Source organism: Balaenoptera ricei, chromosome 12 (assembly GCF_028023285.1).
Source record: "Balaenoptera ricei isolate mBalRic1 chromosome 12, mBalRic1.hap2, whole genome shotgun sequence".
Lineage (NCBI taxonomy): Eukaryota > Metazoa > Chordata > Mammalia > Artiodactyla > Balaenopteridae > Balaenoptera > Balaenoptera ricei.
The window spans coordinates 37,386,286-37,402,312 of record NC_082650.1 but is presented as its reverse complement, the minus strand read 5'-3'; the positions used below and the strand labels follow the sequence as shown (position 1 = coordinate 37,402,312).

Here is a 16,027-nt window from a genome sequence, read left to right as displayed (position 1 = left end):
ATGGGTTGGCTATGGAGTGTGAAAGGAGTAGAAGGGAAAAGATACAAAGTCTTCTCTTTGGGTTATTTAATGCATTACTCTATTTCCTCACCAATATGCCTGAGAAACTTTTGCATAGGGAAAAGTTTTCCTTGCTAATTAGAATTGAGCCTAATTCTAAATTCCAGCCCATAGTGTAAGACCATGTTTCATCTGTGTATAATATAGTGTCTTCCTCACTTCCATCATGTATGGATTTCATGTTTTACAGGCCATTTTCCATAGATCTGATTTTTGGGGTTTTTTTGGGTCATGCTGTACAGCTTGTGGGATCTTAGTTCCCCAACCAGGGATCGAACCCATGCCGTCGGCAGTGAAAGCACAGAATCGTAGCCACTGGACCGCCAGGGAGTTCCCTCTATAGATCTGATTTCATGACCGGGTTACTACTTTGTGAAAACTTTGTCAGCATCCTAAAAATATAACTGGAATAGCATTCCACATTTTTCTTTGTTTACTTGTAAATAAATCCTTTTGTTTTTAAGGCTAAAACTACTACCTTTAAATCTTTGTTTTAAAGGCTATCTCTATGCCTAGTTAATCCAAGCGCCAGAACACTGCTTTGGGAACCTGTTTAGTAGCATGTTTCTTCTGAAGAATTCTCAGCATGTGCCATTTCAAGATCACACCTCCTGAATTCTTGTAATAATGATTGAGATTTTTATTTCTGGTCCACATTTAGTGCTATATTAACTGCCTTATCACTAATAAGAAGTTAGAGATTAATATTTTATTTTATGTGTAATCTGCCTGCAATTCCATGATTTCACATGATCAAAAATATTCTCCTGCCATAATTAAAACCTAACATCCTATAGTAAAATGTAAAAAGAAAGTTGTAATTTGAATAACTGATATTTTTGTAACTTGGCAGCGAACAAAATTAAGCAAACATTCTAAAAGCTGTTCCTTTCTTTCATCTTCCCACTTCTCATTTGCTGCTTGACCCAGAGCCGTCTGGGGTCCACTTCCCCTAATCACATACCTCTCCCCAGAGACACAAATTACCTCCCGTTCACCAAATTCTGCTTTGACCCTTATTCCTGTAGGTCTTTCCCTATTCCCTAGAAAATGTCTGTTTAGTAAATGAATATTTGGTTTGGTTTTATCAACTAGATAATACTTGATTTTTACACTTCCTGAAAAACAGGCATTGTGTAAATAAATAACATATGGTGCTGATAATATCAGACTCATTCCTTCCTGCTAACAAAAAAAGAATAATAGAATACCATGTTAATAAAGTGATTTCAGTCCCAAGGAAGACCAAGGAGCATGTTTTAAAGCATTTGTGTAGAGTCTGTTAGTATATTTAGGGCCGGATGATTTGTGGGAGGTGGAAGGGTGGGAGGGATGACGGAAGTTCCTACGCAATGAATTTCACAGGACATAGTCTTCTTAGATGTACCATATGCATGCAAGTGTTCTAGGCTAAGCAAGGAGCTTTGGGGGAACTTACCTGGGAGCAGCATATATTGGAAGAAGATGGTATGTGCATTATAAGAATTAGTTTATAGTGGGAAGCAGCCACATAGCAGCCGCATAGCACAGGGAGATCAGCTCGGAGCTTTGTGACCACCTAGAGGGGTGGGATGGGGAGGGTGGGAGGGAGGGAGATGCAAGAGGGAAGAGATATGGGGACATATGTAAATGTATAACTGATTCACTTTGTTATAAAGCAGAAACTAACACACCATTGTAAAGCAATTATACTCCAATAAAGATGTTAAAAAAAAAAAGAATTAGTTTATGTTTTAAAAATCAGTTGAAAATTTTTTGGTTTGGTTTGTTTCAGTTTTATTGAGATATATTAAATTAAATATAATACATACAGCACTGTATAAGTTTAAGCTGTATAGCATAATGACTTGACTTACATATACTGTGAAATGGTATACGAAATTTTCGGCTGATTTCTTTTTATTCCCTCAGGTTAGGTGCCTTTTGTTTTCTACTTTATTAATTAACGCTTAGAAATTTCCTAGCCCAGTGGATACACCACTGCCTTTCCTGTCACCATGCTCAAAACCTTAAGCCAATTTTTTCGTCTTGTTCCATTTGTCACTTATAACCTCCTGTCAAGTCCGTCCATTCTCTCTCTATAATCCATCACACTGCATTGTTCTTACTGCCATGACTCCCAGTTCACAGCCACAGAGGAGCTCTTTGATCATTGATTCATTCCCCTAGTATTTATTAAGTTTCCCCTGTATCCCTCTACCACATACTGGGGACACAAAGATGAATGGCTTCCTTGCCCTCAGGGAGTCAGCCTTGTGGGGACATAGGCTTGTGAACAGATCATTGCAGTACTATATGCCTAAAACTGTTTTGAAAAAAGTAACTATATTATCTTAAGATTATGCACCCTTCTTATTCCCAGCTCTAAGTATTCGAAAATTAAGTAACTAGTTCTATTTTGCCATTTTATGTTTACTTTTACCCACATAAGCAGTAAAAGCTTAAATTTCCCTTTGAAATATACATTTTCTAATTTGTGTTACCGTCGATGGCTAGAGCTTTCGTCGTCACTTCTTAGAGTTAATACATCTCTTTAAGAATAACTCTCTACTCTCAGAGCAGTTCCACTATTTGTGATTAAAGATCTGTGCATTCAGATCTGGACTTATATATGTATATTTTTCCTGAATTCAGATTTAATGGTCTGAGTTTCCCTCTGATGAGCGGCCCACCAACCCATCCTTCCCAAACAATGAATAGAAACAATTACTTCTGTGGATCATCTTCCTAAATCTGTCTTGGAAAGGGAATTTTCAAAGTCAGGAGAGAGAAGTACGATGAATGTTTTATGGGAAATCATGATATCATTATTATCTTTCTCTGTTTTATTTTTTGTTTTATTTCTAGCTACAAGAAAACACATGAAACTCTGAGTCACGCAGGGCAGAAGGCAACTGCAGCTTTCAGCAACGTTGGGACGGCCATCAGCAAGAAGTTTGGAGACATGAGGTACTGTGGGAAAGAACCACGGGAATGGGGCTAAGCCTTTGGCTTTCCGAGAGAAGGGGAGCATTAGAGATACATATATCTATCTCAACTGGTCTTTCTAACACATTCTTTTTTTTTAAGTTGGATTAAAATTTTATGTGGCTGATAGTATTGGTGACTGAGATACATTTTTATATTGGGACATTTTCTGCCTGAAGGTCAGCTTAGTGGGCCTGGTCCCAGAGATGCCTTTTCCACTAGGACCCGACCTAGTAGAAATAGAAGATAGAGGGTGCCTTTAATCACCCGTAATAAGGAGAGATTTCAAAAGAATGCAGCACACACTGAATTTTAATCACTGTAATTTAAACAATAAGTTAAAATATGCCTTCAGTGGAATATTCTCTGATAAACTATTCTTGGTTACATTTTTGTATATATTCCAACTAGTACATGTATTTTTTCTATGCTAAATGCATAGATATTTATTCTCTTATTCTAAAAAGGTACCATATAGTGTGTGCTCCTGGTAGTATTCTTTCTTTACTTTAGCAATATATTGTGAATATGTTAATAAATGTCTATTACATCTTCATTTTTAAAAAAATTATTTATTTATTTATTTTTGTCTGCATTGGGTCTTCGTTACTGTGCGCAGGCCTTCTCTAGTTGCGGAGAGCAGGGGCCACTTCTCGTTGCGGTGCTCAGGTTTCTCATTGCGGTGGCCTCTCCTGCTGCAGAGCGTGGGCTCGAGGCTCAAAGGCTCAGTAGTTGTGGCTTATGGGCCCAGTTGCTCCGCAGCACGTGGGATCCTCCCGGAGCAGGGATCGAACCCATGTCCCCTGCATTGGCAGGCGGACTCCAAACCACAACACCACCAGGGAAGTCCTTACATCTTCATTTTTAATGGCTATATTATCTTCCAGTGCATAGCTGTAGCAAAATTTTTAAACCAGTCCCTTTGCTCATTATGGTTATTTTCAGTATTTGTTATATAAAATTAGGGTGAATATCAAGATTTTGAACTGAGAACCAAATGACCTCACTACAGGCACCAGAAAAACAATGTAGTATTGACCATTTTTATTTTTCGTATTATGTACTAGGAAGCTATCTTACATAGAGTTGTTACTCTCATGTTTTTGCTTGTTTAAGTACCTATCATAGTTTATTTTGAATTTGGCTGATATGCTTAGGAGATTTTTCTTTATAAATCAATGTCATTTTTCTCTCTAGAAATCAAATTTACTTTTTAAAAACTTCTCAAGTACATTTTATATTTCTTCTTTTTAAAAAATATGTGTGTATTATTTTACTGGATTCTTAAACTATTGCTTTCTTTGTTACCCTGCAGCTTTGATACCTAGAGGCAAATATTTATATCTTTGTGTTTAAGTTATTTTTTGACGTCAAAAATTACTGGATTGTTCCCAATATTCATGCATCATCTTAACAACTTGGCATTCATGAGGCTAGAGTTAAGTAAGTACATGTGCATGAATCTGAGTACATTGCTTTATCTTCATTTTTGCTAATAAAGCAATAACAAAAAGCAGTTAAAATTCTTCAGAGGCAGTGTGTGATGAACGGTAAATATTCTGGATTATGAATTAACCCTAACTTTATTATATAAAAATTTGCAGTCATTTCAATGGCATTAAAACATTTATCTAAACTAATTAAATAATTCCTTAAAACAGGAAAGACCTTATCACCAGTTATATCCAAGAAAATATATTTTGTCATGTTTATAAAGTTTGTTCTCCACATACTTAGTTGAAACCTTTCACTTGAACACTGGGATTCAGTGGCATAATACTGCCAACTAGAATAGTGTTTCTATAACGGTAGCAGACCTTACAGACACCTCTGAAGCTTGATAAATGCATATTCTCAGATTTCACCTCTCTCTCCAAGATTGCACCTCAGTAGGTCTTGGGTGGCGTCTAGGAATCTGTGGCTGTTCTCAGTTATAAATGGGGAAAAGAGTAACAACGTCTTCAGTTTATATACAAGTAGCAAAAGAGAGCCTGCTATGTACTAAACACTCAATAAATGCCAGTTTTTACCTTTACTAAGTGACTGTCTCAGTTACAAGGTGACCCCACAGGACGGAAATTAGGGAGAGTCGGTGAACAGGAGTGCAGTGTGTTTCATAAGTTGTAAAGAACGAAGACCGTGTCTCACACGTGCAGCATGTTGACATACTCATGTTCCTACATGAACTGGGCATAATATCAAGGTTGTGTTGACTGCCTTTCCTCCTGTTTCAGTGTGGCTTTGTTTTAGCATAATGGATAACCTGTTTCCCAGGAGTTCCAAACTTTTCATTAACTATTGCTCTGTGTAGAGGATACAAAACTTCCATTAAAAACTGTGGCTAAAAATATTGGGAAATGTAGTCCACATTCAAATATGGGCCTGTAATATTTTGTAGACCTATATTTTCAGGCCTATATTTTTCTCAAACTATGATATCTAACATTTGAAATAAATGAGGATAACTTCCTGTGAAAGCAAAAAGTTTTACAAAGAATTGTTACTTTTATACTGGAACAAGTAATATATGTAAAAGTCATATTTGAAAAGTACTTAAGTTTAATATAATAACAATTCTCAAAAGAGAACAATTAGTAAATTTTAAATTTTTCGTTCAAATTAATTTGCCAGTTTATAAAATGATAGTGGGGAAATTTTAAAATTTTATCACAGGCATTTTACTTTGAACCCCTTTTCAGTTTGAAAGTATCATATTATTTTATATTTTGTTAGTTATACCATAAAATTCTTTTGTGAATTCTGGGAACAAATTTCTGAACTTCTTCAAAAAGGTTGCCAGAAAAATTCAGATACCTGAGAAGAAAAACAGTACCTCTCAGTTTTGTGGGTTTTTTGTTGTTGTTGTTTTTTGTTGTTGTTGTTGTTGGCTGCACTGCGAGGCTTATGGGATCCTAGTTTCCCGAACAGGGATCGAACTCGGGCCCTTGGCAGTGAGAGCTCAGAGTCCTAACCACTGGGCCGCCAGGGAATCCCCTCTCAGTTTTTCTTTAAAATAATTAAAAGTTAATGCTTACAGGTTTTGAAAACCTAATATTTGGGCCTTTTAATAACTGGATGAAAAGCGCTATGTTAGGATTTAATTTAGATGTTTTATAAAAATAAATAATATTTCCTGAGCTAAGGTTCTCGTTTTCTCCTGATTGCCACTAAGCGAAGGCCCCTTAGCCTGGTCACGGAATTGCTCTGCCTCCTTCTCCACCTGTCAGGTAACGTGGTTAATAGCTACCTAACTAGACTGTTTTCTCTGAAGGTAAAATAAGGTCACATTTATGAAAGCACTCTGAAGAAACGCAAGCTATTAGAATCACTTTTATATTAATAATGTTGCCATCTTCTTGGGACTTCTTGGTGAATCTGTTCAAACTGCGTGTGATCTAGTGGAGAGGAAATCTTTGGAGGAGGCATGTAACTTTATTAGAGCATCCAGCCACCTCTATATATCCATGAGAAAAATAGTGAGAAGCACACGTACCATAGGTTGGTAAAGTAATTGTGAAGACATTAAAAAGTCAGTGTACTCAAGAAGAGTAACAAATGGGGCCCCCTCATCTTTTCCTTGGGGCTCTTGAAAGAGGGGACGGCGGGCAGCGAGGCCGCTTCCTTGCATCCGGATGTACTAACCCTGCTCCTGTTCTTCTCTCCTGTGCTGCCGCGGCTGCAGGTCTCACTCCATCGGGTAAGCGCTGCCCCCAGGGCCCTGCCGGCTGCCGAGCCGCTCCCTTCCTCCCCAGAGCCCCACTGTGGGTGCGCTTCAGCCAAAGACCAGGTCTCTGTTCCTGAGTGTTCACCACCAGGGAGAGTTACAGAGTATAGGGCACCTAATGCATTTGAATCTATTTCAGCCCCTGCGTATCTCACTTCTGAATCATTTACACGACTTTCACTTGCTGAGCCATCCCTCAGGAATCTCTTTCTGCATCATGCCTTCTTACACTGGCAGAGGTCCTTAGAATGCAGAGAAGAAGAGGAAAGTGGCAATTGCGAGTTGCGTATGTTTACGAAACTTTCAGAGAGTGAAGTTGAGAAACAGGAGTTTTTTCCTCTAGATCGTCGTGTTTTTCTGAATTCCTAGTAACTGTTACTTAGGCAGAGGATTCACCTTCAACTTTCTGTACCTTCTGAAGTTGAAGAGGAGAAAGGCCACCGGAAGAGCTCAGATGTTAGCAAGTGTGCAACTGTCAGTCCCAGGTCTCTGAATTAAGCCTCCTTTTAGGTAGAATCTTATTACATACCTTAAAAAAATTTTTTTCTTAAGAAAACTACCTGTATTTAAAGAGATGAATAATTTATAATGCTGATGAAGTTCTTTTAGTAATTCTTTTTTAAATGTAACTTATGAGGAAATATTTGCCTATGATTTCTAAATGGAGTGTTTAGGGTAAGACCGTAAGGTTCCCCTGCACTTCTTTGTCCTTTTCTTTCTGAGTTCTAGTAAAGTGCCGCCCCTACTGATGACCTCAGTGGATATTGTTGGGGAAGGTGATGAGTCTGATCCCCTACCTGTTAGCTTTCTGGGAAAAGAGAAGGCCGGGACTGTGGTGGAAATTGGATGAGGGCATGCTAGCCTAGGAACATGGACCCCATTTTGCTTCCTCCCTTCCTGCAGCCTGATTTCCGAGTGGAACTCACATAGAAATAACAGGCAGTCGATCAGAAGGAAGACGAGTTAGGCGCTGTAGGAGCAACAGGGTGAGAAGGCTGATCATCTTAAGAGTTCTCAGAAAAGTTGATCTTTGTACCAGATGTCCTGGGATGGATGCAGAAGCCCTGCCACCATGTTGGACTGTGTGAATTGCGTTTACCTGGCATGTGTTTCCTTGGTTGACTCATGTTAACTACATACAGTCCTCTGGAGTGCTTCTCTACAATGGAATGATTAGCTTTTAGCTGCCTGGCTCTGTGTGCTGAGCACGGCCCCTTGCCCCTTACTGTCCTCCTGAACAGGAGAAGGGAGCTGGACCTAGAGAGCATGTCCACCGGCTGTTGGGCTGACCTGGGGCAAACCAGACAGTCTCCTCCTGTCCTCCCTGGCCTACAGGGAACCTACAGGAAGTGAAATAATATGCAGCCATGGGCCACCTGGTCTTCTTATCCCTTTGGAAGTGACTGTGGCCCATCCTACCCAACAAAAAACAAATCTCATCTTGGTGGGGTGTGCAGGGAGCACTTCAAATAGTTGAAATTGCTGTTTTGAAACCGTGAATAGGGAGTTTCTCATGTACTTATATTGTGCTATCTTCTTTTTTCTTTCTTTTTTTTTTTTCCCCTTTAATCTGCTTTTGCCCTGAAGCTACTCCATTCGCCATTCCATAAGTATGCCTGCTATGAGGTAATCTGTGTAAATTATTTTACATAATATCAATGCAGAATGTGTATGAAGTGTTATTTTATTGATACTTTGTGGGTTTTTTCCTTCTTTGTATAAAGGGAAATGCCATGACCTATCTTATGCTCTTTTCTGAGGGCCCTCAGGAAAAAAGGCTGACAATCCTGTAGAAGTATTGTAGGTGTAATGGGCTTGGGCTATTGACCAGACCCACTGGTTTAAATCCAGCCACTCTTGATTTGTGTGACCTGAGACAAGTTATTTACCTATCTCTATCTCTATTCTCTTATCTGTGTACTGGAATAAATAAGACCTACCTCACATGGCTGTTGTGAGATGTGTAACCTGTGTAAAGCACGCAGTACAGGGCCTGGAACATTCCAAGCACACTTGCAAAGGTGGAAATCCTTTTATTCCCACAGAATTAAATGCAAGGCTCGGAGAAAGTTTAAATGAAAAGGTAGGAGACAAAGAGGGCTGCAGTTCTAGAACGGATATCATTAGGATTTTTTAAGGGATATATTAAGGCAAAGAGTCTGTTGAACAATAAAAATGTCATTAAAATTACTGGTGAGATGAAAACTCCTGAGAAAGATGTTCCTCTCGCTTCCAGTTGGCGTGACTTAGTGATACAATCAGATAAAATCAAAATAATAGTAATGAGTATAGAGGAGTGAATGTTAGACTGGGAATCAGAAGGTGTTGGCTGTAGTCCAGTTCTGCTAGGGGTGAACTTGGCAGCCTTGGGAAGGTCACCTCAGTGATAGCAGTTTCATCATGTTTAAAAATAAGAGGCTAGAACCAGATTTACTGCTCTTCCCTTGGTGCTTCCAGGAGCCCTAGTGCTTCCTTGGGCTGCCCTGGTTGGGCCTCAGTGGGAGGGGATCTAGTCTCTGGGACCCTCCGTCACTTCAGTCAGAACTGTGCCTCTTCTTCCTGCTTTATATTATATATTGTGGTGTGAATACATTCTAGAGGGAGTTCAGTTACTCTAAATAGTTTGAGCCCACTGAAGCCAAATTCTTTCCAGGGTTATTTGCAGCGCTACAAGTTTGTAGTTGTATATGACATGATTAAATCTGAATAAATAGTTTCTCCCTATTCCCCAGCATGCACTCTAGTGTAATTTGATTAGGGGAATGTCTGTTTTATTATATCTGATGATGTCTCTTCTACACTGGGGTTATGTGGTTACTTTGGAAGTTTAACCACAGCATTTGATTTCCCTAATTTGGTGGTAAGTAGAGAGCATAGATTCAAGATGGCTTAGTCCATATTTGAATGACTTGCTCCCCCTAGAATAAGAACACCAGAATTGAGCAGTGCAGCCTGCAGCTCTGAGCTTCTTTACTTGTTAAATTTTAAGTCTGGGTGTCCAAAAAAGCCTTGAAAAAAAATTAATATGATTTTCCTCTGTGAACCAGGAATCCATCTAGTGACTTATAGTGACTTATGGGTCAAATGTATTCCTCTTGAGCTTGCCTGAAATTAACTTAAAAAAAAAAAAAAAAGATTTTCCTCAACTAACATAAACCGTGAACCATTAGGCTGAACTGTCTGCCCACTGTGGTCCTGTGCAACTGATGGATGACAGGTAGTTAGTCATGTGACCAGCTTGGCCAAATAAAACATGCAGTGGAAGTAAAGTGCTAATAAGTGTACACTTTTGAATCATTCTTATGTAATTTCACTAATATTTCATCATGAGACGGGTACGGTGGAGGGTTACTCACAGGAATTCAACTCATGCTTGAGTCATATACAAGGTGTGACGCCATGCTTGGGCCCTCTGAACTCACCACTGTTACTTCATACAGCCTGGATGCAAATGCATTTGTGACCATCCGGAGCATCAGAGTCTTGGGAGACAATCCCTGATGAAGCCAAATTCATTCAAAAACATATCCTCTACATTAGTTTCCTCTTGATAGTATTAGAGCCATGCTACAGCCCACACCATACAATGAAGCCCGTATTTTATAACCATTCGCCCTTATGAAGTTTCTTTAGGCCATTCCTCTTATTTTATTTCTTCTGCACTCAAGAGAGAATAGCAAGTAGCTTATCAAGTATAGTAACATTCGGTTGAATTTTTTGACCTGAAAATGATGGCAGTTGTTGCTGAAAGCCAACATGAACACAAGATTTAAGACACATTTTTAATTCAGTTCCTGTTTCCTTAGTTGGACTTGGTGATATCATTTTTAATGGTAATGATGTCATTAAGTCATAATGTCATGTGGCCAAATCCAGTATAGGAAACCAAAAAGCACCAAATGAAAGATCTAAATCTTAAAGTTACAAGATGGTATGTAGATTATTTAACACAATGAATGAGTCACAAATAAATTGTCGATAGACAGCAAAGGTTCTGTCTGGTAAGAACAAGTAAGTGTATCTTCTTTGGGAGGAAATATAACACGTGCTAATAGCACCATTTTGATCAAGCATTAAACAAGCAGTGAGTATATTTCAACCTAAAATAATGAACGCACTGACTTTCAGAAACACTGCTTCCTGGATGTTGATAAAATGCTTAGTTTTAAAACTTTAAAGTTTGAAAACATCTGAACTTTTTTTTTCCTTTAGCTATTTCTGTCTTGTCTCACATTCACTAAGATAAATGGCTTTTAAAATTCCAAGTGGGAAAACTCGAATGTGACGTTCTTCAGATAGACTTTCTATTGGTTATAAAATAACTGAGCTGGGAAAAAGAGTGTTATGATAGAAACAATTAATTAGTAAATGAAAAATTAATCTATCACTCCTTTGACTCGTTGGAAATGATTTACGGTGCACCATGGAATTATTACAGTTGTATCCTTGCCAAATGCTATATTATTTATTCTATAGTTATCTATTTTACTTAGAAAAATTCCATGTCGGGTTATGGTTTCTGGATCTAACCTAGCAGAAGTGAAATAAATTTTAAAACATGGTTGGTGTAGGTGGCAAGCCGGCAACTAGCTCTGGTGCAGGGGAGATGTTTGCAAGTAAGAGGAGAAACTAGGCAGCACAGCACGATTGCTAAGACAGCTAGGTCTTCAGAGCTGACCTCTCTTTTTTTGTTATTTTAGGAATTCTCCTACTTTCAAATCATTTGAGGAGAGGGTTGAGACAACTGTCACAAGCCTTAAGGTACAGATGAAGTGAATTTTGTGTCGCTGGGTTCATTGAATCAGGACAGCTTAGTCATTGCTGCCATTGGCTCCAAAGGCGGGGCTACCAGCATTTGATGCAGTCAAGAAGGCAGCGGTGCACAGAGTCACTTTTCTTCACATATAAATCTATAAAGAAAACCAATATTGAATAGTGTTACTGTAGCCATACCAAGTTGTTTATATAAATAAATCATTCAGAAGTGAACTGTTCATGAAAGCAAATTGGGATTTGTGTTGATCTGTTCACTGGTTAGAACTCTTAATGCTATCCCCCAAGAAGCAGATATGTGATAGATGACTGTGGATAGGACAAAGGATCTGTGAACTCTGAAATTAGAGTGTAAGTGAAAGTTCAATAACAGCTCAGAGCTCCTCTGGTTTGGACATGGACCAGTAGAAATGAACTTGGCTCCATGTGCTATCCACCTGCCATCCACCGCCCATCAACACCACTTGCCTACTCCGCTCACGTACTGAGCACAGCACAGCATGGGTATCATGGAGGGAAAATAAAGCTGAATCACAAAATGCATTATTTTGTAATAGTGCATTTGTTCCCTGGGTATAAACTGAAAATATGCCTGTTCTATAGTAGGTGCTAACAAAAAAATTCATTGAATTTATTGTTTGAGCATAGATAAGTTAATGTACAGAGGATAAAAGAGCAAAAGTAAAATCAGTCTAGTCCTAAATGTATAGAACGTTTAAAACACGAAAAGTCATTGATACTACTAAGATTTTTTAAAGATACCACCTAAACTTAATTACATCTTGATATCATTATCACTATTTTACATACAATCCATTTCTGTATTTCCCTATTACTGGGAAAATTAAGAATATGTGTGATCTTTAATCAGATCAAAAGCACATATAGGCTCGTGCTGATTACCCAGCTGCTTCTGAATCATACGACCCTCACATGTGCTGCCAGATGAGAGTCTGTGAGGGTATAAGTTATTCCTTAGTCGAGGTCTTAGATGCTCTTATTGATTTTGACCTGGAGGGTCTTTCCCCTTAGAAGAGGCTTTCACATAGTCTTCTCTTTTCCAGACCTGTGATAAGGTGTTTAAGGCTCAAGAATGAAATTATTACTCAACATTTACCATGCTTTCATTGATTTCATTTACCAGCAGTCTACTTGCGCAGTTTTACTGCTCTGCCTGTCAACGTTATCGTTTATTGAGTGTTTAGGGACCCGGAGGAGCCATTAAATTGCCGCTGTTTGTAGGAAAAACTTTTTATGGGTAGAGACCTGCAGTGTCACAGACATTTCTCATGCCAGAATATCTAGTTTCAAAACAAAAGATTCCAAAAACCCCAGGAGTTAATTTCTCAACATTCGGTTCTCAGCCTTAGACAATCCAAGAAGGATGGATTCTGTTGTCAAGTTCTGACATAGGAGAAGTTGTACTTTTTAGGTTTCCTTTAGAAGAAGGAGGTATGAAGAAGCAAAAGAAGAATAAAGAACAACCTGTTTTCATTTGCTTTTAGGAAACTCTGGTTAGCTCACAGTTCATACATGATTTAAGTGTCTAATCCACACTGTCAGCCTCTCACTTTTCTCACCGCATCTGGATGGAAGGTACAGAGCCTGCTGCCTTCCTCAGACATGCACAAAACTAACTCAGCCATCTGGATACTAGCCTGTGTCAAGACCCCCTGAAAGTAGATTCTATGTCTGCATGATTGTCCATGGGTTTAACAAGACTCACAGCCCATCCACCGCCTGGGTCACACCCAATGCCTAGTTTCTCTTTCTCTGCCCACACAGGCAACGGGAGAATAGCTAATAATCATGCTGTGTGTCAAACCTCCCACTTCCTCGATAATTACAAAGTTCTCATTCCTTTTTTTCCCTCCAGACTAAACAATAGATGTTTAAACCTTCTGTGTATAGTTCATTTTCTGCATAGTTTTCTTTTGTGTTCTGAATCTTCTCCAAAACTTCTGTAACTTTTCAATCCTGAGGTCATTTCCTGCTGAGGGAATGACTCATGAATCAGTACAGATGAGTGAAATTCCTTGCAGGTCTATATGCTGTATTTCCACTCACACATCCTGCTTTAAGCTTGATTTTTCAAACACCACTTAAAGGGAATCGTGTTCATATTTGTGTTCTATTAGAAATAGTGTTCTGCTGTGAAGCGAGGTCCGTTCCTGCCATCTTCTCACACAGTCTGTCACACCATCTGGCATTTGCACCCAATGGATCGTTCTTATTTTATACCCAATTGTGTAGATAGTTTGATTTTCCATGAAAAACTTGCCAATTCATCAAAATCATATAAAATTTAGTCCTTTCGGCCTACATCCTTGTAATACATCAATGTATTACTTGACATCTTGGCTGGTGTCACCTGTACACTCAATAAGCACAATTTCTATTTCATCTAAAACAAGCAAACAGAAAACAGACCCAGAATCAGCTCCTATGAAACCATATTTGGATTGTTCTTACCATGTTCCAGTGAATCATGAGCAACTACATCCCCTCCGACCGTTCTGCGCCCATGTCAAGCAGAACATATTTTTAGTGCCCCTACTTTTTGGTGAGCACATTGTATGGCCTGAATTAAAACCATAAAAAAAGGTAAGATACACTTATTGTTTCTTTGTGTCCTTTCAACCGGATATTTTTATTATGAAAGATCAGGAAGCCCAGTTCAGTAATTCAAATAAAATTTTTTTGCAAAGAGCAATTATAATGTTGGGGACACAGTGACAACTTCTTGGATGAAAAACCATTTTGAAGGGAAGGGTGCGGGAGAAGCTTATTGTTCACATCTCTGCTTAAGCAGGTCCTTGGCTAAAGTATTGTAGTGTGTGGTTATTAAAACCACATGGTTAGGAAACCCCTTTAGTCCACTCTTTTCTTGGCCAAACTGCTTTATTTCCAAGTGGTTTCCTCCTTCTTTATTTTTCCCTTTTGATTTGAGAAATCAAGAACTAGAAGAGAAGAACAAAACAAAGCCCAGAAGAAAACATCAGTAATTGATATTCACCTGATTTCAACACTGTGTGTGACTTCTATTGCTAAAGAGAATGCGACTAAAGAGGAGGATGGGAACTATTAATAGAGTTAATTACTTTGAATTAATCTTGCCTCTCTCAGAAAAGAAATAACCATAGTGAACAATCAGATAGTTGAAACCAACCCCCTGCTTCTTCCCAGTGCTAAGATAACACAGAGTGGAGGAGGAATCAGTGCTCTGTCCCTGAGGTCTGCAAACTAAGGTTTATGGGCCAGATTCAGCTGGTTGCCTATTTTTGAGCGGTCTGTATGCTAAGAATGGTTTTCACTTTTTTTTTAATGGTTAAAAAAAAAATCAAAGGAAGAACAATATTTTGTGATTTGAAAATTAAATTACACGAAATTCACATTTCACTGTCCATTCATACAGCCTTTATGGAACACAGCCATGCTCATTCACTTATGTATTATCTTGGCTGCTTTCTACAATGGCTGATTTGAGTATTTGTGACAGAGACAATGTGGTTCCCAAGCCTAAAATATTTATAATCTGTCACTTTCCAGAATGAGTTTTCCAATCTCAAGCAGAGTGGAAAAATTCAACTTAGTAACTGAATTTACAGAGGCAGAGAGGGATTTTAGTGACAATGGGAGAAAAGTTTGTGTGTGATTTGCAATGACTGAACTGCTTTTAAATCCTGGTTAAGGTTTTAAAAGGGCAGGCCAGGCAATTGGCAGGTACATTTCCTAGTGTGGTTTATGTCCTTGTGAGTGATCATAAGTGACAGTGAGGTGTAGGCAGCATTTTGGGAAGAGCAACATCTTCTATTCTATACCTTTCTTTTCTTCAAAGTATTTTTCCAAATTGTTAATGGTTAAAGGAAGGCCGATGCGGCCATTAACAAGACTTGCATTAAGCATTTTGGACCATTAAATATTCTTTTGAGAGACCTTATAATAAGGAATTTTTCAAAATACTTAACCATATTTCTTAATTATAAATTGATTTCTTCCTGACTATATTCTTATTAGCCAATAACAAGTACACAAAAAGAGAGCCTCGTAAAGCATCATAACTTTGCATTTTCAGGTATATTCCTCCTATAAAGACAACTGCCTGGAAAGATGTGAGAGGAGCAGTGCTTAAGCCATGATTCATCTCCAACTCTCCAAGTATTAGAAACCAGAAATCATGTTCCATTGAGCCGCTCTGCTTTTCAAGAGACAATTTTCAGAAATCCAGATTGCCTTACTAAATCCCAAATGGAAAACTCAAGCTGGAGTCACTAAAAGGGGTTCACACGTTTGTGAAATTGGGGGAATTTATCTAATATCCAATTCCATTTGATTAAATCGGTTCTCTGGGTGAGTGAGTAGATGGTGCAAATCCACAGGTCTACATATGCCCCTGAAGGGACTGAGAATTTTAGATGTAGAAGAGACAAAGAGAGAGTCGCTAAATCTGTACAAATTAAAGTTTCGAGTCCAGTCGCAGAACCCAGATATGAATGATATCCT

The 16,027-nt window shown here is 38.6% G+C and overlaps 2 protein-coding genes across 5 annotated transcripts in view; one reads left to right on the top strand and one right to left on the bottom strand.

Moving 5' to 3' along the window:
* The window catches only part of TPD52L1 (TPD52 like 1), a 98,957-nt gene that overhangs the window by 82,137 nt on the left and 793 nt on the right, over positions 1–16,027 (top strand). Inside the window, exons 4-7 of one of the 4 annotated variants that reach the window (XM_059941280.1) lie at positions 2,908–3,009; positions 6,710–6,724; positions 8,339–8,377; positions 11,452–11,512. In XM_059941280.1, the coding sequence (XP_059797263.1) occupies positions 2,908–3,009; positions 6,710–6,724; positions 8,339–8,377; positions 11,452–11,512 (217 nt within the window). Of the gene's footprint in view, positions 1–2,907; positions 3,010–6,709; positions 6,725–6,890; positions 6,928–8,338; positions 8,378–11,451; positions 11,513–16,027 lie in introns of those variants that run through there. The other 3 variants (XM_059941283.1, XM_059941281.1, XM_059941284.1) reach the window with 3 other exon arrangements.
* Positions 10,528–16,027, bottom strand: part of HDDC2 (HD domain containing 2) — a 28,778-nt gene continuing 23,278 nt past the window's right edge. Inside the window, exon 6 of the mRNA XM_059941286.1 lies at positions 10,528–11,661. Within this exon, the coding sequence (XP_059797269.1) occupies positions 11,597–11,661 (65 nt within the window). The 3' untranslated portion in view covers positions 10,528–11,596. The remainder of the gene's footprint in view (positions 11,662–16,027) is intronic.